The 27178-nt window shown below is 45.8% G+C and overlaps 1 protein-coding gene across 1 annotated transcript in view; it reads right to left on the bottom strand.

Moving 5' to 3' along the window:
- The window catches only part of LOC311108614 (SAM and SH3 domain-containing protein 1-like), a gene marked incomplete at its 5' end in the record, with an annotated part of 269415 nt that overhangs the window by 13171 nt on the left and 229066 nt on the right, over window positions 1-27178 (bottom strand). Inside the window, 10 exons of the mRNA XM_084151280.1 lie at window positions 1975-2103; window positions 2302-2452; window positions 4563-4772; window positions 4874-5043; window positions 8546-8678; window positions 9681-9824; window positions 9976-10050; window positions 12318-13291; window positions 13446-13581; window positions 26303-26404. Of these exons, the coding sequence (XP_084007406.1) occupies window positions 1975-2103; window positions 2302-2452; window positions 4563-4772; window positions 4874-5043; window positions 8546-8678; window positions 9681-9824; window positions 9976-10050; window positions 12318-13291; window positions 13446-13581; window positions 26303-26404 (2224 nt within the window). The remainder of the gene's footprint in view (window positions 1-1974; window positions 2104-2301; window positions 2453-4562; window positions 4773-4873; window positions 5044-8545; window positions 8679-9680; window positions 9825-9975; window positions 10051-12317; window positions 13292-13445; window positions 13582-26302; window positions 26405-27178) is intronic.

Raw genomic sequence — 27178 nt, forward strand, 5'->3', positions numbered from 1 at the left:
CACGTTATTTCAACAAAGAAATTCAATGTGATGACGTTGAATAAATGTAGAAAACGGATTGGATTTGCAAAAAGGAATCAATGTGAAGGAATTTAGTCTTTTTTTCACTTAACTTTTACCCTAAATCCAATGACATGGTGACATTTTTTGTTGATTTCACGTTGAATTCACTTTATTTGACAACTCAAAACTACATGTTGAAATGACGTCGGTGCCCAGTGGGAAGTCAATTATTTAAGCAATGGTTTATGAATTATGATTGAAGCTAAAACACAGCACTCAACTGTAGGGGAAACCAAAGCACACAGTCTTTTAAAAAACATATTTATATATTTTTTGTACGTTTACCCCTTTTTCTCCCCAATTTCGTGATATCCAATTGGTAGTTACAGTCTTGTCCCATCGCTGCAACTCCCGTACGGACTCGGGAGAGGCGAAGGTCAAGAGCCATGCGTCTTCCGAAACACGACCCTGCCAAGCAGCACTGCTTCTTGACACACTGCTTGCTTAACCCGGAAGCCAGCCACACCAATGTATCGGAGGAAACACCGTACAACTGGCGACCGAAGTCAGCTTGCAGGCGCCCGGCCCGCCACAAGGAGTCGCTAGGACAAGGAAATCCCGGCCGGCAAACCCTCCCCTAACCCGGAAGACGCTGGGCCAATTGTGCGCCGGTTCATGGGTCTCCCGGTCATGGCCGAACCCGGGGCTGTAGTGACGCCTTAAGCACTGCGATGCAGTGCACACACAGCATTTTTGAGGGGGAGTTTGAGTAGTCTCAACTATACACAAAATGTTCTCACAAATATAGATCTGAAATACACTTCCATAATCAGGTGGATGGAGCTCGGAGACAGACATAACGGATAGAGAGCGGAGAGGTTTGATTGGCTGGCCTTGGTCCGTTGGAGAGCGATGACGGACTGTTCAGGTTAGAATGCTGAAGCATGACAGAAGAGGAGGAAGAGGAGGTGGCCCAGAGTGGAGGAGGAACCACAGTCACTGTAGCGCTAGGCTAGGTATGTCTGCTATTTTAAATATCCACTGTCATTAAGAAAATATTTCCATCCAATAGTTTTGGGGTTTGTTTAGGCATGTACGATCTTTGTGCAACATGGTCACTATAAAGAATAAGCACAAGATAAGTTACAGAAATGTTTTCAAGTGACTTGAAATGGCATGGAGAAGAGAGAATGAGCCGGCATTGGGAGAACGGACACAGAGCCATACCACAGCAAATAACTGGGCAGTGACTTTACAAGGTAAGTTATTTACAAGGTCTCAGTTTTCTACAGTAACACCACCTCTCAAAAGAAATACTCCCTCATGGTGTCATGATTGGTCTGGTCTCCCAGCAACCACTCAACCTCGGAAGAGGAGGAGTAAGAGGAGTTCTCTGTCCATTGTGAGATTAGAGCAACATGGGCACTAGCGTCGAGTTGAGCAGAGCAGTTATGTGCATTTGAGATGTAGGGTGTTGTTCCCTTTGTGCATAGGGCCCCATTGTAGGGTAGACTAGCGATCTGGGCGTGGGGGTTACGGCCTTGTCCCTTAGGATAGGGCTTCTGCAGTGAAGGCAGAGAGAGCCTAAAGATGGAGAGGGCAGTGGAAAGAGTAGAGTGACAATGAGAAAAAGAGAGAGAAAGAAAGAGAGAGGGGGGAGTGCATCTCTCCCCTCTCTATGACTCTACGCAGCTAGGCGGGGCGGAGGTAAATGGGGTGGGGGTGTGGGTGGAGCTAGGAGACAGACATAACGGATAGAGAGCGGAGAGGTTTGATTGGCTGGCCTTGGTCCAATGGAGAGCGATGACGGACGGTTGAGGTTAGAATGCTGAAGCATGGCAGAAGAGGAGGAAGAGGAGGTGTCCCAGAGTGGAGGAGGAACCACAGTCACTGTAGTGCTAGTCTAGGCCCAGGCTAGGCTAGGCTAATGCCAGGCTAATCCCATTAGCGGGAGGCTAGGCTAGTCATTACCATTCTCCAGGTTCTCATTGCTTTCGTAGCAGCCAGAGTCACGTGGCGAGTCGCCCACCAGGCTGTGGCCCTCTGACAGCAGCTTCTCCTGAGAGCCTGACAGGCCGCTACGCTCCGGGTCGCTGCTGCCTATAGACACACACGACACAGAGACAATATAGTCAGACATCCAGAAACGTACAGAATGATGTAGTATCGCAATCCAGACAAAGTCATAGACAATGCAATCAAACAGACAGAGCGAAGGGTATGTATGAGTGTGTGTGTGAGTGAGTGAGTAAGTGAGTGTGTGTGTGTGTGAAAGTGAGTGTGTGTGTGTGCACTCACTGTCATACTCCTGCAGTAGCTCCACAGCGGTGAGCAACACAGCTCTGTGTTGAGGGTCTCTGATGTTGAGCTCATCTAGATCCTCCTCCTCCAGCAGCTTGAAGGTGTCCAGGTCCTCGTAGCCATTAAACAAGAAGGTAGGCATGTGCTCCTGGAGAAGAGAAGAGGAGAGGAGAGAGAACCGATTGCAGATCAGATCTTCCTACCCCATGCGTGAGCGTGACTGTAACTATTATAAGCTAATCAGCTAAACTGGCCTAGGACCAATTGTTAATGACACAAAGGGCATTTTTCTCTTGCATAAACAAGCTATGAGCTAAAAAAGGGATCGATGTGGCCACAGAAAGGGAGGGAAGAGTTGGAAATTGTGGGAAATCAGGTGAAGGAGATTATCTACCCCACCTTTCCACCACAGGCGACAAGGAGGATACACACACAATTTAACAATAGCACAAAGCTAGTCATTAGAACCTGTGGTGCTATCTCTTAGTGGGAGGACACCAGGAATCACAGTCTAAAATATCACACTACACCCTCTGTTTGTTTCGGAACAGGCACAGCTAACATTAACATTTCAACCCATCATAATTGGTTTCCACGTTAAACATGGAGATTGTGGAAACTGGTTCAGTCTAAAGTTTTGTCCAACCCACACATCTAAAGGGTACAATACACACAGACTGCATGACACCACTGCAACTATGGAGACTTCCATCCTTAGCATAACAGTGACTTTTAGCTCTATTTCTGCTAGGATAAGTAGAAATAATGATGAGACAAAACCAAAGACCACTACTCTACACAGCCACAAGAACCTTCTCATATGATCTTAGTCTTTTATGTAACCTAACATATTTGAAGGCCAAAGCACGTTTGCTCCAAGATACCCCTACAATCAAGTTGAAATGTAAGATTCAAAAGATAGAACATAGAAAAAGATGGAGAACATGGCTGCTTCGAAGCAAACTCCACTTTGTCATTGTGTTTTAAGGAACGCCCTGACAACAATGAGCTCTGTCTTATGTAGAATGAGTCAGCAAGTTTATTACGGTGTCTTACTCTCGTTTTTGTTGTCACTTTATGGAGTAAATATCCTCGACTCAATCGCCAGTAAAAAGGTGCATCAGTAAATCAAACTGAACTCCCTAATGCTAACCAAATCTGGACTGAGAAACCCAGAATTTTCCCTAGTACTTCTTTCAAATCAACAAAGCATTTATTTTTTATAAATACTTGTCAAAAACAATAATTTATCCTGAGCGTGACATGAAACAGACCCAGAACAAGGTGGAACACAGTCTCAGTATAATGTCTTCACATGGTCCCCAGTTAATGGTGGGGTTAGGGGAACTTTGTTTAGTCTGCTCTCTCCCTCCCCAAGTCACAACTACGTACGTGACGAAACGTACCTTGATGCACATGTACTCTATAGTAGGATAATAGCACTTATGGGAGGTCTCAAGGCCTGTAATATAGTCTCGCTCTGCCCAGGCAATGATAATGTACCATTATGGTACTTATGTCCTTGAGTTAGAGGAGAGCCCTTGGACATAGCCTGTTCTGTAATCTGTCATGTCAGAGCTCCATCAGGCTGGGTTTACCCAGAAACAGCCCACCTACTGTGCTCTCTCCCTGGGGAGGCTGAGCTGGCTAGGCTGGGTGGTTGACGGGAGAGGCTGGGTGTTTTCTAGATGGCTGGGATATGAATGGGACTGTAGGAGGGAAGTTGTAGGACTACTGTTACCTTGTCCAGAAAATCTTAGCATTGGTGTGTGAGGTTTGTGTGGAGTTTGTGTGAGAGTGTGTGGACGTGTTTAACTATTCTTGTGGGGACTTCTGGTAAACGAACAAAATTTAGACCAACTGGGGACATTTTGTTAGTCCCCACGAGGTCAAATGCTATTTCTAAGGGGTTTAGGGTTAAGGTTATAATTAGTGTTAGGATTAGAATTACGTTAAGGGTTAGGGTTAGGAGCTAAGGTTAGTTTTAGGGTTAGGAGCTAGGGTTGGGTTTAGGGTTAGGGTTAAGGTTAGGTTTTTGGGTTAAGGTTAGGGTTAGCATAAGGGTAAGAGTACGGGTTAGGGTTAGGTTTAGGGTTAGGGGTTAGAGAAAATAGGATTTTGAATGGGACTGAATTGTGTGTCCCCAAAAGGTTAGCTGTACAAGACTGTGTGTGTGTGTGTGTGAGTGTGTTATACAAGTGTGTCTGTGTATGTACGCGCGTGACATGTGCAAAGCTGTGTGTGTCCAGTGTGTATACCTTGAGGTTGATGCGTTCGAGCAGCTCCTCTACAGAGGTGGGTTTGGGAGGTCTGCCCTTCCTCCTCCTCCTGACGGGTCTCTTGGGCTTCTCCTCCTCCTCACTCAGCACGTCCACGTAGATGAACTTAAAGGTGCCCACCTTGTTGTTGAGCAGGCCCATCCACGTCCCCATGGGGGGCTTACTGATGATGTCAATCACATCCCCTCTCTGGAACACAACATATACAGGATATTTTAGTACAAATCTAAAGCCACACACAATCTAGACAAATCATTTCCATTGTATGTAAGACTGTGTGTGTGAGTTACCTTTAGTTTGAGGGAGTCTGAATCATAGGGGCTAGGTGTGAAGTCAGTGTGCACTCGTGCTCTGCCACAGAAGGGCCCTCTGTAGGGAGGCTCCTCGTCATCTCCATCCTCAGACTTCACACTCTCTCTGTTACTGGCTGACGAGTCTGTGGTGCTGACTGTCTGACCACCTGGAACACACAGAACCAAGACCACACATTGTCAAACCACAGATGTACACATCACCCAAAACCCATCACTTGAAGCCAGTGCGTATATAGTGTGCTGCTGACTCCCCATAGACAACTCTGTGTATGTCTGATTTGTGTTGATAAGTGTGGGAACCAGAGAGCAAAGCCTTCCTATCTAATCATTAGCATGTGTCTTAGCCCCTCCGACCCTATGGGCCCAGATCAACACCAGTCAACTAGGGACAGACTCTCTCTCACTAAAAAACCTAGAAAAGGATAACAGGTAGCCTAGCGGTTAGAGAGTTGGGCCCGTAACCGAAAGGTCGCTGGTGCGAATACCCGAGCCGACAAGGTGAAAGATCTGTTAATGTGTCCTTGAGCAAGGCACTTTACCCTAATTTGTTTCAGGGGCGCCGTACAACAAATGTCACTGCACCTATCTGGTTTATGTGACAATAAAACATATATATTTTGACATTTAGCAGACACTCTTATCCAGAGCGACTTACAGGAGCAATTAGGGTTAAGTGCCTTGCTCAATGGCACAGACAGATTTTTCACCTAGTCGGCTCGGGGATTAGAACCAGCGACCTTTCGGTTACTGGCACAACGCTCTTAACCACTAAGCTACTAATACTTTTTATTTCTAACAAACATCAACCCAGCCCTCACAGCTCTCAGTCTAACATCAATACATGAGAGACAGATAGAAGAGTTGTTGGTGCTCTGTCTGAACACATGCCAGGGTCAGATCATGATCAGTAACTATGGGAGAAGAAGCTCTCATCAGATAGGACCAGTTGATCTCACATGTCATCTCTGAACCCTCCAATGGTAATGGGTGTGATTGTGACAGAGAGCTGTAATGATAGGAGACAAGCTCATAACAATGATGATGTAATGTATACTACAGTTTTTCTCAATTGCTAAAACACTAAACCCTATTGTCTGAACCAAATGCTCAGTTGCCTGAACCCACTGATTGAATCAATCACTCTTTTGGCAAAACCATAAGCACTTTTCACCTGTTTAGACATAACTTGCCAACACATTTTCATTGTGATGCACCCGTGCTGCATAATGGTGAGCACAGGTGACAAAAGTCAAACACAATTAGAGCACAGGTGTCACCACTTGAACACAACAACTCAAAATTGATCACACTTGTGGCTAATGATGTGAGGGAACATATACAGTAAGCCAGTTCAGAGAGCACTGGTTTGTGAGGCCCTACAATGGATAGAAATCTGAGGAAGAGTTCGTGTGAGAGGAGGTCGAGGTGGTCGAGGTGGTCAGCGAAGACAAAGAACAGTAATATCTGATGAAATCAGAGCTACTGTGATTGACCATGTTCTTGTCCATGGTATGAGCATGAGGGAGGCTGGACAAAGGGTACAACCAAACATCAGTAGATTCACTGTGTCCACCATAATCTGAAGATTTAGAGAAGAGAACAGGTAATTACCTTTTTTTGACATTATAGTACAGTATGTAAATGTTGACAGCAATTACTGTATGACATACTATATACTGTACCACAGTATACTGTAAGTAAATATATGTTTCAGTACATCACTGTACCAATGTACTGTAGTATTGTAATGGAGGGTTGGTCTAACTGTTTGTAGGCCTGGTATTCCATGTATATTTTTTGTAACTCCATGTTCTCTTTTTGTAGAATTGAAAGACTGCCACATGGGGGTGGGAGGACAGGTATGTTCTCCCCACACCAAGAGACCCTAATTGTTGATATGGTCCGTGAGAACAATGCCATTAAACTGAGCGAAATTCAGCAGAAGATCGTTGAGGACCATTTAAATTTTGAGGGTATCAACAGTGTCAGCCTCTCTACTGTTGATCGTGTCCTCAAGCGCAACAGACTGCGCATGAAACAGCTATACAGAGTGCCCTTTGATCGCAACTCAGACAGAGTCAAAGAGCAAAGATTCCAGTATGTACAGGTTGGCATATATCCAGACACATTCAATGTTGATTACTCTAAGTAGTGATTTACTGTAGTGGCCTAAATCACTTTTTCCGTATCACTTACAAAACTATATATATTTCTACAGAGGGTTTTTCAACTGTATGCAATGGAAAGACCCCATCAATACATCTACATGGATGAAGCTGGGTTTAATCTCACCAAAAGGAGGAGAGGCCGTAATGTGATTGGCCATCGGGCCATTGTTGGTGTTCCTGGGCAGCGTGGTGGCAATGTCACATTATGTGCTGCCATCAGCAATCATGGGGTTGTCCACCATCATGCCAACCTGGGGCCCTACAACACTCACCAGCTCCTCATTTCCTCAATCACATGCGAGATGCTTTGTTAGGGCAGCAGGATGAGCATCCCATCTATGTTGTTGTTTGGGACAATGTGAGTTTTCACAGAGCCCTCCAGGTTAGAGAGTGGTACAATATGAACCAAGGTTTTATCAATCTTTGCCTTCCACCATACTCCCCTTTCCTAAACCCCATTGAGGAATTCTTCTCCTCATGGCGGTGGAAGGTATATGAACGCCAACCTTACACCAGGGTAAATCTCCTGCAAGCCATGGGACTTGCCTGTGGTGACATAGGTGTGGAGGCATGCCAAGCCTGGATACGGCATGCCAGGGTTTTTTTCCCCCGTTGCCTGGCCAGACAAAATGTGGCCTGTGATGTGGATGAAGTCCTGTGGCCTGACCCAGTACGGAGACATGATGCTGTGGCTGAGTAATGCACTTATTTGTATATTTTTGTACTTTATTTTTTACATGGGCTTACTGTACACAAGTGGCAAACGCATAAGATTTCTGTTTGTTTTTACAAGTGCTACATGTAAATGCACAAGATTTCTGTTTTGTCTTTTTGTACAAGTGCTAAATGCACAGGTTTTTTTTTGTTTTGCAACATGCATTTAGCCTACAGTGAACAATAAACATTTATTTCTCCAGCTTCATGTCCTGAGCATTGTGTTTTCTATTTTAGTGACTGTTCAGTAGTGTTTTTTATTTTGATTGACTCGGGGCACGATTTGACAACATAGTTCAGTTTTGAGCACAGATTGAACTGTTTTGAGGTGAAAGTTTGGTTTTGCAAGAAGAGTCTGAGGTTTTGTGAATGTAGCTTGAAAATTGGGTTTTGTGTTCACAGTTAAGAGAAAAGGAGAGCAGCTTTCAAGAAATGTGTCTTAGCAATCGAGAAAAACTGTAACTGACACAGCAGGCTTGATAAGGGGTATTTATGGGTTATGTCACTTCAGGATTATCTGTATAGAAGATTGAGTGAATGTTGCCAGGGAGATGTGATGACAGTGCCCCCTTCTGTCGAGGTTTGTGCACTTAGTCTCTCTCTCTCTCTCTCTCTCTATCTCTCTCTATCTCTCTATCTCTCTCTCTCTCTCTATCTCTCTCTATCTCTCTCTCTCTCTCTCTATCTCTATCTCTATCTCTCTCTATCTCTCTCTCTCTATCTATCACACACACACACACACACACACACTCTCAACTCAATTTACTCATGGAGCTCTGTCCGCTGAGGGAGCTCCGGAGGCTCTCCACTGATCCTCCAGCCTTCAGTTTGGGTTTCTCCAGAGAATCTGTGTCTGGCTGGGGGGACTGGGGGGAGCTGGGAGCACCGTCTGGGCTCGACTGGAGGGACGGAGGAAGGGGAAGAGAGAGGGAGGGAGGGTACAGATGAAGGAGGGGGGAGGGAGAGGTATGGAAGGGGAGGTTGGGGCAGAAAGGTAGAAGTGAAGAGGAGAGGGGGAGAGAGAGAGATTGAGAAAGATATGGAGAGATAAAGAGACAGAGACACAGATGTCAGTATCAGTGATAAGTAGCGGTCACTCACAGCATGTCCATCAGTCAACGTGATACAGTATCATACACATGACAGCAGCTTTACTGAAGGGTAATTCATCACAGCCACTAGATGGCAGCGTGGCATGTAAAATAGCCTTTCGAGTGACGTTGGAGCTCATTTAGTCTCCTGCCTGCTCTTTCCAACCAACATATTCATAACTAATTCCACCTTTTTCTTGGTCACTGCATTGACGTTCCAACTATCTCTGTTATTTATCTTTGAGGGAACTTGTTTGCAGTGCGCAGTCTAAGGTTGTGACACTCCCTAGGCTTTTTTGACTGTACTGTACCCTCTGATAGCCTAGATACCAGGCCAAAACCAATACTGTAATTGTCCATTGTTTGAATGTGAATGCTCATATGATATGAATGAGCCACACACACACACACACATGCGCATGCACATGCACACACAGCCCCAGAGCCAAAGGCCCCTTGTCTCAGAGCGCTGGCCTGGCATGCGGGAGGCTTGCCTCACTGGATGAGCTCAGCCACTTCCATATACACCCCACCCCACCCTACACCCCGAGTCCTGTCCTGGGCCTGAGAGAGCTGAGACCAGAGTGTGGACAGCTCCAAGAGAGTCCCAGCTGTGTGTGTGTGCGTGTCGCACATCTGTTTGTGTATGAGAGAGCTGGGTGTTTACTTTGTAACCAACACAAACACATCCAACCACACACATATGCAACGCCCAGAATGATTATGAATAACAACGGGGAGCATTCAAAAAAATGTATTCAACTATGAAAGTTGGGATCTTAGTGTGTGTGTGTGTGTGTGTGTGTGTACCTGTTCAGACAGTGAGCTGCTGTACTTCTTGGACATGCGTTTCCTCATGGTCTCTTTTACAGACTTGACCTTCTTTCCCAGAGAGATACGAGACGTCGTGGGAGACTTGACTACCTCCCGGTATACAGCCTCTGGATTCTTACTCTGAGAGATAGAGGGAGGGAGGGAGGGACAAACACAGAGACAGAAAGAAAGAGGAGAGAAATAACAAAATAGTTGATTCAGTGTTTGAGTTCACTTCTCTAAGTATTGCGCCCCCTCAGCCCTGAGTCATCCGTTATCTGTTAGTACTTACATTGGGCTCTGAGCCTGCACTGACCACATGGAGCGACCGGTTGGACAGGTCAAACCCTCCGAAACTACACGTCCTCTGTGAGAAGAGCGAGAGAGAGAGAGAGAGAGAGAGAGAGAGAGAGCGAGAGAGCGAGAGAGAGAGAGAGAGAGAGGGAGAGAGAGAGAGAGAGAGAGAGAGAGAGAGAGAGAGAGAGAGAGCGAGAGAGAGAGAGAGAGAGAGAGAGAGAGAGCGAGAGAGAGAGCGAGAGAGAGAGAGAGAGAGAAGAGAGAGAGAGAGAGCGAGAGAGAGAGCGAAGAGAGAGAGAGAGAGAGAGAGAGAGAGAGAGAGAGAGCGAGAGAGAGAGCGAGAGAGAGAGAGAGAGAGAGAGAGAGAGAGAGAGAGAGAGAGAGCGAGAGAGAGAATCAATTAGAATCTATTCAAATGACATCAACTCCCATCCGTGCCCAGTAAGAGTCAAATCACAATGATTCATGCTTGGCGGAGTCACAATGGCAGCAGGTTGATTCATGGCTGTATGTTATATATGGGCTTGCTGAGTGAGCGTTTCCAGCTGTCTATATATGTATGTCATGGTATGACCTCATATGGGACAGGCAACAGATGTGACATGAAACTCATATATATTTATCTTTATTATTTATGTTAGTTATTGGGTGACCATCTGCGTTAGATCATCCATGGGGAATTGGAGTCACTGTTATTCTGCAAGTTTATGTTACTTTAAAACTAAAGCCATGGGGAACAAACATTGAAATTAAATGAAATAATTTGGTTAGATGTGGTCACGCTGAATTATAACATGGTGCTTTATGAGTATCATATAGAACACATATACTATGGCCTGGCCCAACCCAAACTTTCCCTTGTGTTTAATTACGAAAGTAGGGTTACTGGATTTAGACTCTGGAAACACACACATTGTTTAGAGATATTAATAATTTTACACTGGGTTAGGTTACGGAGAGGGGAGGTTGGGGGAGGTAGGTTCTCACAGAGAGTATAATGTATCAGACTGAGGGATATGTAGGGGGTTTCCCTATCTATCATCTCTCTCCATTTGATAGGGAGAGTTTCAATAGGACCAGTCCTGAGGGTATCAGGGAGTTACTGAGGAGGAGAGAGAACCATCTTATCATTGAACTAGCTTTGAGACCATTGTTTTCTATCGTGTCCATGTCCGCAGTTCCACACTCTGGAATACACAGGAATCCACAGTTTTGTGAAGAGAAGCGATTCAGATGGCATCCAAAAAGAAGACTGGAGATGGAGTGATGTTGTTGGATATATTCAATGGAATGGCCATGCACTCGGAAAACCCTCTTCCACAGAACAGTAAAAAAAAAAAAAAAAAAAAGAGAAAGAAAATTCCACTACATCTGTAGCCATGCCGACGGAGGCAAGATCAAAAAGATAAAACCAGAAACGAGAACTGAATGGATGGGTAAAAATGTCTATGGATGATGAGCCACGTCCAATGATTCACAAGTAAAAGCAAGGATTCAGGCTTCTTCAAGGCTGCAGAATAGTTCTGTTTAGCTTCCCTGTGTCGATCTAAATACTATTTCAGTAGGATTCCTACCATCGACACTAAAACGTCCATGCTAGTTTTGTTATTGACTTGTGATTGAACTTTCACACACTGACTACACCTTTATCATACCATCTCTCTCAATGATGTGTGGAGGCTTGTTTGGCCTTGCCAGCCCTGATCATCTAGCTGGGCCTCTGGCCACTGTCAATGTCCCAGATTTCTCTTTCTCCTTTTCTTTCTCACTGAGCTGAAAAACAGATACTTTGTTCCCCTTCTACTGAGTACAGGGATATAAAGGAAGAGGAGAAACAAGGGAGGGGAGAAAGTTAAAAAGAAGAGAGGAAAGAGAATGTGTGTGTGTCTGTCAGCTCCCGAGCAGTGACCTATCAAAGCTGTGTCTCTGTCTGCTCCACTCTGACTCAGGAGACTCCCTCTAGGGTTTGGGCTGGGTGACATTTCTAAATGGCATTTATGAAACCTCTACTGTATGTAACCACTGTTAACATCCTGAGTCAGAACCGGCAGATCCCATTACTATTTCATATCACATGAAAATGAACTAGAATGCCAAGGGCTTTCATATCTAAAAGTTGTGAAAATTTCTGTTTCTCTATGGAGGTCTCCTCTGTTAAACTAACCTTTCTAAATATTCAAGCTCTATGTGGATAAAGCAGAGAAGATGGGAACATGACCAACCCTGTGTCTGTATCTAAACCTGAGGGTTATTGTGCAGCCTTGAAGCTAGCCTTGGTCCTCCTGGCCAGGAGGGGGTGCCTTGTAGCCCATCCCCCCGCTGTACGGTAGCACTCACAGACTTCTGCTGGATGCGTAAGAGCACGCGCTTGGTGCAGCGGTCCACGCTGGCTGCCCACTTCCTGTCCGCCTCCTTGTCCTCCTCCAATAGGCAGCGGCGCTCTGCGCGGCTGAGGGTGACTGGTCGGACCAGCTGGGCCCAGTTGAGGTGGCCGTAGAGGCTGCGCTCTACCACGTATGTGATGTTCAGCTCGCTCACCGCCGTCCGGCCGCGGAGTCTGCGAGGGGGGAACGCCCAGCCCCCACCCCCCCCTCCACCCAGCGTACCACCCTTAGCCTTGGCTAGGTCACAGCGGGCAGGGGCCAAGGGGGAGGGGCAGGAGGAGGGCACCCCAGGTGGTTTAGCATAGTTCCGGGAGCGCTGGTAGAGCAGGTGTTTGGTGGAGTAGGCGTAATTGGGGTCGGGCTTCCTGAGCCAGTTGGCATGGTGACGGGCAGGTTTGGGGCTACTCTGGGAGACGTCGTCGAGGGCAACGAGGAGGTGGGGCTGGGGGTGTGGGTTGGGGCGTGGCCGGGTGAGGCCGTAGAAGCCATAGAGTGTGTTGTTACTTACCCCGTGGGAGAGAGAGGTCAGAGCTTTCCGCATCTCGCCCTCCGTCATGGAGCACGACACCTTCTCTTCATCCTCTGCTCCACAGCCATCCAGCTCCGAGAAGGAGGATCCACTACCTCCCACCCCCACGGTCCCCAGACCCCCAGACCCAGCAGGGACTCTCCTGGGGGGCCGGATGAGGCCGTGGGTGCTGCTGGACTTAGAGAAGGTCTTGACCAGCTTGTGTCCAGACCAGGTGGTGTCCAGGCTGCTGGAGGAAGGAGAGGTGGTCAAGCTGTCTGTGTCCCCGTCCAGAGATAGCTGGTCCTGGGTCAGGGAGGACAGGGAGGCATCCTGGGGCAGGCTGGACTTCTTCAGGACCCCTGTGTACAGGGCTGTGTTGTCCTCACAGGTAGAAGACACCTCCAGTCTCAAAGAATCTACAGGGAGGAGAAGAACATCAAATCAAGTATCTATTAGAGAGCAACATCAAATAGAGCAAAACCAGTGCAAAACCAGTTCTACCCCATTCATAGTTAAAGTGTTACGGGATTCTAAATACACAGTTTGGGTTAGTATGGACATGTGCCATACCTTCGGAGACGGCTTTCTTCCCCTCTTCCACCTTGATGAGTTTCTTCCTGACTCGGCGGGTAGAGTTGACCAGCTTGTGGAGCCGTTTGAACTTCAAAGAGTCCTCCGACTGCTCATCATCAGACTGCTCCCGAGACTGAGAAGGAGAGAGGGGAGAGACTGTCTGTCTGCAGTGTACAGGGACCCCCCAGAACCATAGGCATAACACAGTGGCCCATATCCAAACCTTTATGAAACAACATTGTACTGTAGGTCACTCACTCAAGTCTTGGGGAAACTCACCACACCATTAAAACACACCTGTAGGGTCAGGTGTTGGGGGTTGGTGACAGTTAGGATGCATGTTTTAGGACGGACATAGTTAGTGATATGAAAGCATGGAGGGAGGGTTGTGGGGTTGGAGGGCACATATATTGCATTGTAAGACATTATGTAGGACATTTATACTAAAAACATATTCAGGTTACATGAATGAAGCCAAAACAACAAAAACACTGAACGGTAGAGGACGAAGAGGAGATGCCACAGATATTCACCACATATATTCACCACAGATATTCACCACAGATATTCAGGCAGCTTGGTATTTGTGGTGTGTCTCTCTACACCAGGCTCTAGACTGTGTGCTGCCTGTTGGAATGAGCCTGGAGCTGTTTACTACCCAATAGCCACTAAATGGAGCGCTCCGCAGCATTGTGCTGAGGCACACAGAGCTCCATTATGAGGGAGTGTGTATGTGTGTACAGTGTTTCCCCAAGGATTTCTTTTCAGCGGCGGTGGTACATTTTGCCTTATTTTCTTAATCTATTTGAGTGACTCAAACATTATAACAAAATCAATGGGGGCCCAATGCATTGGATTTTTAGATTCTCCCTGACTGTCTAGTTTTTATTCTTGTGGTTGTTAGTTCTCAAAGATGACCTCCATTATCTTTTCTACATAGTCATTTAAGTTTAGACCGAAAACGTTTTACCCTCCAATCTATTTTGTACTTTTTCTTTCACATTATATTTTTGGGAGTGGCGGCTACGATTTAGCAGCGGCGGCCCGCCGCTGCTAAATTAATATAGGGGAAACACTGGTGTATGTGTGTGTGTGTGTGTGTACATTTCAGAGAGGATGGTAGTTCAATTGGACATTACGACGGTATTAAAAATCGCTACAGCAAAACATAAACAGAGGGAACAATGAAGTCACCAAAAACGTCATTAACTCAGCACAGACACACACGACACACACACACACATACATGGAAAACCATCAGAAAACTATGTGTGGGCAGGCAACGTATGGGCACCATGTGATGTGAGGTGAGATGAGTTTGGCACAGAGCTATTTTGGCAGAGCTGCAGTCATTCTGTGGCAAAACCCTTCATTTGCTGCTTTTTCCCCTGGTTTCCACAGCAGCACAGGGTCTGGTCACAGACAGCTGGCTCCACTGTCAGAGCTAGTGCTGATTGCACCGCTAGCACAAATGCACACACACACACCCCAGCGTGTTAGAGAGCTTGAGTTAGTGCTAAGGCAAGTCTGACCGGGCTGTATACTGTAGGCCTAGAGAGAGGCTTTCAACTCCTCTTAGCTTCTCCAGCCTCCCCATGTGAAACATTGTGGCCTTGTATTACATCAAATCAAATCAAATCACATTTTATTTGTCACATACACGTGTTTAGCAGATGTTATTACGGGTGTAGCGAAATGCTTGGGCTTCTAGCTCCGACAGTGCAGTAACATCTAACAAGTAATATCTAACAATTTCACAACATATACCCAATACACACACATCTAAGTAAGGAAAGGAATTAAGAATATATACATATATGGACGAGCAATGACAGAGCGGCATGGACTAAGATACAGTAGAATATTATAGAATACAGTATATACATATGAGATGAGTAATGCAAGATATGTAAACATTATTAAAGTGACTAGTGTTCCATTTCTTAAAGTGGCCAGTGATTTATATAGGCAACAGCAGCCTCTAATGTGCTAATGATGGCTAACAAGATGAGAGCTGCTGGGTCAGACCATAGCCTGAGTCTGGTGTTACTGACACACACACACACACACACACACACACACACACACACACACACACACACAAACAGAATGCACGCATGCACACACACACATACATGCACACACACGCATGCACACACACACATCAGGCCTGAGGTTAACAGCTGAGGGAGGGATGTCTTTAATAGCTGGCTCTGGACACCTTTCACTGGGCCATGAGTGCACATTGGCACCTACAGTGCCTTCAGAAAGTATTCACACCCCTTGGCTTTTTCCACATTTTGATGTGTTACAGCCTGAATTTGAAAAGGATTCAATTGAGATTTTGTGTCACTGGCCTACACACAATTTTTGCAATTTTGACTTAAATTGGCTTGAAGATCTATGGCAAGACTTGAAAATGGATGTCTAGCAGTGATAAACAACCAACTTGACAGAGCTTGAATAATTTTTTTAATAATAATGTGCAAATATTGTACAATCCAGGTGTGCAAAGCTCTTAGAGACTTACCCAGAAAGATTCATAGCTGTAATCGCTGCCAAAGGTGATTCTAACAAGTATTGATCAGGGGGTTGAATACTTATATAATCAATATATATTCCTGTTAAATTTTTCATAAATGTTTTACAAATGTTCAAATGTTTCTTCCACTTTGACATTACATAGTATTTTGGGTAGGTCGTTGACAAAAAATGACAATTAAATCAATTTTAATCCCACCTTGTAACACAACAAAACATGGAACAAGTCAAGGGGTGTGAATACTTTCTAAAGGCACTCTAGGTGACGCAAGGACCTCTGGCCTCCACATTCCCTTGGACTCCTCCAGCCAGTTCAGAATTCTCAGTCAGAATAATAGCTTTCTGTACCATAGGAGCTCCGTGACCTGCACATTACCCATAAATCCCTCTGGTGTCCCATCAGCCCCCTCTTTCCACCGCTAGTCTCAGTGGTGCGTGCTCCACACTCCATTCCTCTGTCAACAGCAGAACCAGACCATGAGGCAGGGGTCGAACCCTCTCATTTTGTTTTTGACAACCTCTCAGCTTGTAAACCGCAGAACGCCTCCCCCCCTCATCCCTGCACCCCTTAACCCCACTGTCCTCCCTCTTCACTAACCACACACATCCTGCTGGAATACTATTCTGCTAGTTTCCACTGCTCCAGAGGACATTACAGAGACTGTGCTGTAATAACAGGTCTGTGTGCGCACTTGTGCATGAGAGAATCGAGAGGAGACAGGAGAGAGACAGAGACAGAGAAGAGCGAGCCAGCCCGCTGCAGTTTGGAACCAGACCTGACTAATGCTCATTATTGAGGTACTGTCCATATGGGACATTACTGGAGGCAGGTTGATGTTTATTGTCAGGAATCTTGCCCTAGAGGCAGAACTGAGCGGTTTCCGCTAGCTGGGCCAGTTGCAGTCAAAATTTGCCTTTTGGTCTTCATTTAAGGTTAGCATTAGTATTAGCAGTGTGGTTAAGGTTAGGGTTAATGTTAGGGTAAGGGTTAGGTTTAAAATCTGATTTGATGACTTTGTGGCTGTGCCAGCTAGTGACCACTCTACAGAGCTGCATCCAGGGCAGGATTCATGACAATAAACCTGCTTACTGGAGTGGAGTGTGTATATTATTATTCGAAGTGGTTCAATATTCTGGTGGGTGTTGAAGTGTGTGCATCGTTGTTGCGGGGTGTATGTGTGTGTGTGTTGCTTTTGCAGAGTGAGCCATTCATGTGCAAGACAGTCCCGGAGGACAGCAGGGGGTGAAAGCGAGGCAGCATGGTTTTTATCATACAGGAGAGAAAGCTTTGCTTCAAATAGTGCTCAATGAACACATTTGAATGAAATGCATAAGCAGAATCTCTCGTACTGTAAATCTGGGTCATTAAGAAGAATGCAAGAGGAGAGAAGAGAAAGATAGACACATCTGTTCCTTGCCACATAACAGCCTGGGGACGGGGAAGGAGGTGACAATGACATAGTCCCCGAGATACAGCCCTGAGGGACACCAACGTCTGGAAATAAACCAGTGGTGAAAAGCTGCTGCAGTCAGCAACCCCGCAGTGAAACAATGTCACATGGTCATGACCCCTCACACACACGCCTCCACACACACACACACACACACACACACACACACACACACACACACACACACACACACACACTCACTCACAGACACACTCACAGACACACACCCACACACACACTGTCATTAACAGCTTTGTGTCTTGCTGCAAATATCATTGTGCGGTCGAGCATACATGGTGCATATTACAAGCAAAACCAGATCTAGAATAGCCAGTAAAACCCTTGCAAATGGGTGCAAACCTAGAGGGAATCTCACTGTGTCTGCAAACACGCAAGCGGTTCCCTACCTCAGAAAAAGACAGAAAAAACACAGAAATCGAATTGAGCATACTAAGCAGTTGAGTGTGACTTGTTACTCACAGCTTTAGGCATTCAGGACAGCAGAATCAATCACGCTCATCCCATTCCCAGGTCAGCATAAAGCGGCAGGCATCACGATGCATGAGGCTGAACCTGTCCTAGCTACTCCAAGGTTAGTCACGCTGCACACAGCATATCCAGAGTGAGGCACACACAGACACACAACATACAGGCACACAGCATTGACACACACTCTGAGACACACACACTCACTCTAACACACTATCTGCAGCCTGTTGGCGAAGACAGCTCTGCAGAATGAAAGCGATGGGAGTGAGTCGGAGCGGGCTGTTGGTGCTATTGAGTAGCAGCAGAGAAAAGGCACGTTGTGCCTGGTGGAGAGAGGAGAACAATCCCAGCCTTTGAGCCCCTCTGACCCTGCCTTGGCCCCCATATCTCTAATGGCCAGTCCTGGAATGTGGGCTCTCACTCTCTCTTTGCACCCAGGAGATGAGAGAGACGGAGAGAGAGAAAGATTGGACAAAGAGAGAGCAGGCCAAGAGGAGGACGGATCTTTAGACAGAGCGACCACAGAGCTCCACACACACGCACACACACACACACACACACACATCCATTAACCACTCGGAAGCTGGGGGATGACATAATTACATTTTTAAGCGGGGGACATTACCCCCGACACACACCCCCAAAGAGGGAAGATATTTCCTCAACAGGTCCCTTTTAAACTGGTGCTTAATCAAGCAGAGCCTCCATCCTCCTGCTCCTGCTGTGTTTCGGGGGCCTGAGGGGAGTGAGAGCTCTTTGTCCTCCATCACTTCCTCTCTCCCTCCCTCCGGCGGCGCGTGCTAACGGCCCTGAAGACAGGCCAAGTGTTCCTCCGAACAATACACCTCCAGTCATCATCCCATCCTCTCTCCCTCCGTCTATCGAACACCCCATCTATCAATCCAACGGGACAGGAAGCAGGCCTGTGGCAGCCGAGGGCATGGAGAGGGTTAACAGTGGGATTAGCAGTGCCACATCAAAGACCAGACAGAGCCAGACTGCACCACATACCAGGCTTAAAGCTGGCTCTCCACACAATTCCTTACAACATGCCTTTCTCATTGAAGGAAGCCATTTTTTTTAGGGAAAACTTTATTTGCATGTGAAAGCTGTTTGAAAGCATGACAGGGTCTTGTCCAGAATGTCCACAGAGCCCAGAGCCAGACTGCAGGCAGTTTGGTGTCAAGGCTGTGGGTGCACCATGCTAGAACATATGTCTTCAGAGCGGAAGGATGCAATTGGCTAATTCATATGGAAAAGTAAATGTAGCATACACGCGATAGCATGTGAGAGGGCAAACAATGCTAGACAGTCCAGTACAGATGTCAAGACTGCTGATCATTCAGAAGGAAGGGAATGTTGAGCTCCAGCTATTAGCAGCTGGGTTTCCACGGCAACACATATGTGCATATAAATATTTGGGCATTCAGATGGAGCTTTTGTGATGTGTGTCCATGACCATCTTCACTGGAAGATGTGGGTCTGTGAGTGTGTGCCTCTACAGTGAGGGGGAAAAGTATTTGATCCCCTGCTGATTTTGTACGTTTGCCCACTGACAAAGACATGATCAGTCTATAATTTTAATGGTAGGTTTATTTGAATAGTGAGAGATAGAATAACAACAAAAGAATCCAGAAAAACGCATGTCAAAAATGTTATAAATTGATTTGCATTTTAATGAGGGAAATAAGTATTTGACCCGTCTGCAAAACATGACTGAGTACTTGGTGGCAAAACCCTTGTTGGCAATCACAGAGGTCAGACGTTTCTTGTAGTTGGCCACCAGGTTTGCACACATCTCAGGAGGGATTTTGTCCCACTCCTCTTTGCAGATCTTTCCAAGTCATTAAGGTTTCGAGGCTGACGTTTGGCAACTCGAACCTTCAGCTCCCTCCACAGATTTTCTATGGGATTAAGGTCTGGAGACTGGCTAGGCCACTCCAGGACCTTAATGTGCTTCTTCTTGAGCCACTCCTTTGTTGCCTTGGCCGTGTGTTTTGGGTCATTGTCATGCTGGAATACCCATCCACGACCCATTTTCAATGTCCTGGCTGAGGGAAGGAGGTTCTCACCCAAGGTTTGATGGTACATGGCCCCGTTCATCGTCCCTTTGATGCGGTGAAGTTGTCCTGTCCCCTTAGCAGAAAAACACCCCCAAAGCATAATGTTTCCAACTCCATGTTTGACGGTGGGGATGGTGTTCTTGGGGTCATAGGCAACATTCCTCCTCCTCTAAACACGGCGAGTTGAGTTGATGCCAAAGAGCTCGATTTTGGTCTCATCTGACCACAACACTTTCACCCAGTTCTCCTCTGAATCATTCAGATGTTAATTGGCAAACTTCAGATGGGCCTGTATATGTGCTTTCTTGAGCAGGGGGACCTTGCGGGCGCTGCAGGATTTCAGTCCTTCACGGCGTAGTGTGTTACCAATTGTTTTCTTGGTGAATATGGTCCCAGCTGCCTTGAGATCATTGACAAGATCCTCCCGTGTAGTTCTGGGCTGATTCCTCACCGTTCTCATGATCATTGCAACTCCACGAGGTGAGATCTTGCATGGAGCCCCAGGCCGAGGGAGATTGACAGTTATTTTGTGTTTTTTCCATTTGCGAATTATCGCACCAACTGTTGTCACCTTCTCACCAAGCTGCTTGGCGATGGTCTTGTAGCCCATTCAAGCCTTGTGTAGGTCTACAATCTTGTCCCTGACATCCTTGGATAGCTCTTTGGTCTTGGCCATGGTGGAGAGTTTGGAATCTGAGTTTGGAAGACTGATCTCCTGAGTGGCGCAGTGGTCTAAGGCACTGCATCACAGTGCTAACTGTGCTACTAGAGATCCTGGTTCGAATCCAGGCTCTGTCGCAGCCGGCCGCGACCGGGAGACTCATGGGCGGCGCACAATTGGCCCAGCGTCGTCCAGGGTAGGGGAGGGAATGGCCGGTAGGGATGTAGCTCAGTTGATAGAGCATGGCGTTTGCAACGCCAGGGTTGTGGGTTCGATTCCCACGGGGGGGCAGTATAAAAAAATATGTATTCACTAACTGTAAGTCGCTCTGGATAAGAGCGTCTGCTAAATGACTAAAATGTAAATGTAAATGATTGATTGATTGCTTCTGTGGACAGGTGTCTTTTATACAGGTAACAAACTGAGATTAGGAGCACTCCCTTTAAGAGTGTGCTCCTAATCTCAGCTCATTACCTGTATAAATGACACCTGGGAGCCAGAAATCTTTCTGATTGAGAGGGGGTCAAATACTTATTTCCCTCATTAAAATGCAAATTAATTTATAACATTTTTGACATGCATTTTGTTATTATTCTGTCTCTCACTGTTCAAATAAACCTACCATTACAATTATATACTGATCATTTCTTTGTCAGTGGGCAAACATACAAAATCAGCAGGGGATAAAATACTTTTTTCCCTCACTGTATGTTTCTGTCTCTCTCTCTCTCTCTCTGTGTGTGTGTGTGTGTGTGTGTGAGAGAGTGGGTTGGTTCTTCTATCCTTTTGGGGACCTAAAATCCCCCAAAGTCCCCACAAAGATAGTATAACAAGGAAAATTCTCCCTCGTGGAGACATTTCCCACATCCCCATGAGGACACAGGCTTAGGGGTTAGGTTTAGGGTTAGGGTTACAATTAGGGTTAGAATTAGGGTTAGGGCAAGGGGTCAGTGGTTAGGTTTAGGGTTTGGGTTAGGGAAAATTAGATTTTGCATGAAAAATAATTTTAGGTCCCCACGAGGATAGAAGTACAAAACATGTGTGTGAGTGTGTGTGTGCTTGTGAGGCAAAAGGTTTCAGAAGCAGGAGTCCAATCTGGACCCGGTTCTGCTTCAGAGCCGTTGATCTACAGTACATCTGAGAGCCCAACATGTACACGCACGTGCGTCCATCTCCTATACACACACACACACACACACACACACACACACACACACACACACACACACACACACACACACACACACACACACACACACACACATACACACACACACACACCCAAACACACAGAGCCACTGGCCTAATGGACCGCAAGGAAGAAAACAGAAGAAAACAGAGCTTGACTTGGCCCAGCAGGAAATAAGCATTTGATTTGAACGATCATCAGTACAGTACGACTAGTCCCCATCCAAACGAACCACTCACATCCGTCCTGAGGATCCACTCCAATAACAAGCAGTATCCTCCCAGTGAGGCCCGTGTTCTGTGACCTGTCACTAAGACACACTAAACCCCATGGCTTGGAAGAACACTTCGAAACGACTGGGAGGTCCAGGGCCTGGTCTCTACTGACCACAGCTGCTCATTTGGACTGGAGACATATACTTTCAGAACTGGCTTACAATTAAAGAAGGGGGAAAAGTTACAGGGCAAACCTCTGTTTTATTTGCATTGTGGAATCAGGGCTGTGGTTGGATGGAAATCAGTTCTCTGTCCAGAGTTAATCTTTAGGACTACAGTAAAGCTTACTATAACATGCATTATGCTGATGATGATGTAAACCTCATGGACCAAGTCAGCTCACTTTTTGCTCTTGACTGCAGAAGCCAATATACAACATATTCATTATTCTCCACAGTAGAAGGCAGCACCATTCCTCCTTATAAGTGACAATACAACCGCCTAGCCCAACAGGGACCCCACATATGGCCACCTCTCCTAGCCTGGAAAGAGTGCCTCAGCCTGGGTATGAGCAGGCCCTGTGGGCCCCTGACAATCAGGACACTGATCCTATCCTGAACACACCCTACATGATTACTATACCCAGCTATAGGAGGAACGAGGGAAGGAGGAAGGTATGCATGGGCAGGCATACCATATAGTCTACTGCTGGATAAAAGAGCAAGGGGGGGAAAGGGAGGAAGTGGGAAGCTCAGGGGATTTTACTTTGGGGAGATTTAACATAACTACAACCAGTCATTGGGGAGTAACGTAATCAGTAATCACCCTGTAAACAGCATTCAGCCAAGCCCTGTCCAACATAGATGAATGTGGGTGACTTCTGATGACGCCTGCCCCAGTCTAAGTAACATTGGCTGGCTTGAGTGTGACAGGTGCCTTGGCACTTTGAGTCACACACTAATCAGCACCCTCAAGGCCACACTGATCCCCTAATCCCAGTCATACAGTCTGCACTACACTGTAATGGAAAATTGTAATTCATACAGTAACTCTGGGTATTATCAACAGTAAAATATTTGAACTGTTTTACTGCAGCATACTGCAAATAAATGTTGTGGGCTGGGAAATAATTGCTGAATTTCGAATGGTACTGTATTCCACTCCATAGAATACAGTACCGTGCCGTATCTTTGGAACGACAAAAACCTTTTGACAATACTTTAGTGGTATTGGTATTTTCTTAGGATCCCCATTAGCTGTTGCAAAAGCAGAAGCTACTTTTCCTGGGGTCCACACAAAACATGAAACATTACATAATCAGAACATTAATAGACAAGAACAGCTCAAGGACAGAACTACATACATTTTTTTTAAAGGCACACGTAGCCTACATATCAATACATACACACAAACCAGCTAGGTCAAATAGGGGAGAGGCGTTGTGCCGTGAGGTGTTGCTTCATCTTTTTTGAAACCAGGTTTTCTGTTTATTTGAGCAATATGAGATGGAACGGAGTTCCATGCAATAATGGCTCTATATAATACTGTACGCTTTACTGAATTTGTTCTGGCTTTGGGGACTGTGAAAAGACCCCTGGTGGCATGTCTGGTGGGGTAAGTGTGTGTGTGTCAGAGCTGTGTGTAAGTTGACTATGCAAACAATTTGGGATTTTCAACACATTAATATTTCTTATAAAAATAAGAAGTGATGCAGTCAGTCTCTCCTCAACTCTTAGCCAAGAGAGACTGGCATGCATAGTATTTATATCAGCCCTCTGATTACAATGAAGAGAAAGACGTGCCGCTCTGTTTTGGGCCAGCTGCAGCTTAACTAGGTTTTTCCTTGCATCACTGGACCACACGACTGGACAATAATCAAGATTAGACATAACTAGAGCCCGCAGAACTGGCTTTTTGGAGTATGGTGACAGACCTCTCCCCATCTTTACAACCATTGCATCTATATCTTTTGACCATGATAGTTTACAATCTAAGGTAACACCAAGTAATTTAGTCTCCTCAACTTGTTCAACAGCCACACCATTCATTGCCAGATTCAGCTGAGATCTAGAACTTAGGGAATGATTTGTACCAAATAAAATGCTCTTAGTTTTAGAGATGTTCAGGACCAGTTTAATAGTGGCCACCCATTCCAAAACAGACTCTTTGTTAAGGGTTTCAGTGACTTCATTAGCTGTTGTTGCTGATGCGTAAATGGTTGAGTCATCAGCATACATGGACACACATGCTTTGTTTAATGCCAGTGGCAAGTCATTGGTAAAAAATAGAAAAGAGTAGAGGGCCTAGACAGCTGCCCTGTGGTACACCACCCTTTCCATATTTGAAATTAGAGAAGCTTCCATTAAAGAAAACTCTTTGAGTTCTATTAGATAGATAGCTCTGAATCCACGATATGGCAGAGTTTGAAAAGCCATAATATACACTCAGCAGTCCATTAATCAATTGGTGTGTGTGTGTGTGCTGTGGGGTTGAAGCTACGAACCCATAGGCTTGGCTCTCTCATCCCTTCCAGGCTTCTGGGAAAGAGGGTGGACAATGAGCCTGTCATAGCGGATGTAAGCAATGTCCCCACGCGCTCTGGCAGCTTTCATGGCTGGGATAAATTATTTCCTCTTCTGGCGCACTGCTTCAGGATAGCCCTCGTTGAGAAAAATATACCTCTCAAGTTCTTGGCTCTTTCCAGAACAGCTACCTTGTCCTTGAACCTCAGGAACTTGACCACTATCGGCCTGGGCCTGTCACCTGGGCCGGTGGTGGGTTTTCCAGTCCTGTGGGTGCGCTCTACCTCAATCTTCATGTGGTCCATCTTCAATTTCTTAGAGATAATTTCCCTCACTTTGTCCTCAGACTCCGTCCAGGTCTCATGTGGAGATTCTGCAATTCCGTCCACGACCATGTTGTTACGTCTTGATTGTCCCTCGTGATTTACCCGTCATTGTTGTCATGGATTCACAGACAGAACTGATGTCCCCTCTCAATTACTTACAGATTGCTGTAATCTTGCCGTTCTCCTGTTTAAACTCATCGAGCTGACCCTGGGAGAACTGCAAACTGTTCTTTAGGTCCTGGACCTCTCTGGTCAGGTCGTCCATTCTTTTATTAGTCGAATCCACCAATATTTGGACAAAGCACTTGAAGCTATTTTCTTGTTGTTGTAACAACTGCTTGTAGTAACTATTTTTGTTCGTTTAAAATATCCTTCACGTGTGATAGAGAGACACCACTGTCCTCGACAACTGTACTCCCGCTGGCTTTGGTCTTTGTCATGGTAGCTAGCAACGTAGGTTACGTTGTTACTCCTCACAGTTCCAAACAGGGCAGGTCACAGGGAAGATTGAAAACAACAAACAGCAGGGATCTAGACAGCCACAAACCCGGGAAAATCCGCGGTCCCAGCCCTCAAGAAAACCCTGTGCATGGTATTGTTGTTTCTGGCTCATTAACATATTTTGAAGCGTGCCTATATTTGTTGTAGTGAGAATGCTGTACCAATTTAAGGCTTATGTGGTTATAGTGCACCATCAATTTGGGACAAGGGAAATATTGAAGTGGCAGCAAGTCTTAAACCTTAAATGGTTGAGCATTTTGCCATGACCTTTCGGTCTGTTTTGCCCTGTAGTCGCTGTTTGGAAGCCTTTGGAAGGGCAAGTGATATAAAACACCAAATATTAATGAATACACTGTAATGTGTGAACACTTCGCCAAGCAGCCAACCTGCTTGCACCAATCCCTTGTAATTACAGGAACATACTGTGAAATACAAAACCCTCCCCTCAAAGAATTTAATTATTTAATTTTGATTACAGTAGCATTTAGTTTTTTATAGTATAATACAGTCAATTTTATGGTATTGTACTGTGTGACATTATACAGTACTTGCTTTGATACCGTTTTTATATTACAGTAGGTGTACTTTAATATGAAATACAGAAATGTAGTTGCCACTGAGCAACCCCTTTACAGTGTACACACAGAATGGGGTGTCAACACATGCGGGATGCGGTATGTCTGGGGTTATGTCATCAGTTAATATCCAGGTTAGTTAGAGAAGGGACGTCACTGCCAATGATCTTATACACGTATTCCCACACACACAAATACTCCAAGGTAACATGCACACACACACACAAAGATGGCTGCTCCTTTGTGGGGCTTTGATCCTGAGGGTCACGGGGGCGAGAGGTGAAAGGTCAGTCAAAGGTCAGAGGTCAGAGAGGTACTTACGTTGCAGTTAGAGGACTGGTTAAGATTGGGACTGGATCCGTCAGTCCACTCTGCAGTGTCAGTACTGCTGGACTGTCTGCTGTGGCTCTCATACTCCTTCAGCTATAGGAGAACAATAGTTTAGAGAGAAGGGAGGGCAGGGGATGATGGCCCACTCTCACTATAGAAACAGCTACCCCTCCACATACACAAACAAACACCAATACACAAACGTAGGACACCACACACACACACACTCACACACGCTCTCACACACACACACACAGACACACACACCCACACAAAGGTCACAAGCCAACATAAATGAGGCCCTGCGACACAAACATACACGGTCAGAAGACAAAACAACTGTCCACAGAGTCGGGATGGGCATTTGAAATGATTTCACTATCCGAATAATATCATAAAAACATAATCGGATATCCGGATAGACGAAACACAGGTGTTTTAAAGAAAATTCATATAATTTTTTCAACTTCAATGGGGACTTCGAGCGACTCAGGAGAGGCAGCGCACTACTTGTTGTTTCAGCACAGACAGGTGGGGAGGGGCGTGAGAGGAGCAGGGGCCGGTGTGTCTGACATGGAGGGAGAGACAGAGAAAGTAACAAAAACCGACTACACACACTTGTTGCTCGGATAGGTTATCTACAGTATCATCTAATTTGGTAGTGTCTGTCTTGACTGCATTAAATCGATGTAAAGAAGCTAGCTAGCTACATTAGCCAGCTAAGTTAGTTAGCCAGCTCGCTAGCAAGGCAATTGAGGCTATTTTGCTGCGCTCCCCACGTCCTTGTCTACAACAACTCCATTCATATTAAACAACAGCCTACCTCATTTAGCCAACTTCATTCCGTAATTGTAATTCCATTTTGCA

Source organism: Coregonus lavaretus (assembly GCF_964263955.1).
Source record: "Coregonus lavaretus genome assembly, chromosome: 33".
In the NCBI taxonomy this organism is placed as follows: Eukaryota; Metazoa; Chordata; class Actinopteri; order Salmoniformes; family Salmonidae; genus Coregonus; species Coregonus lavaretus.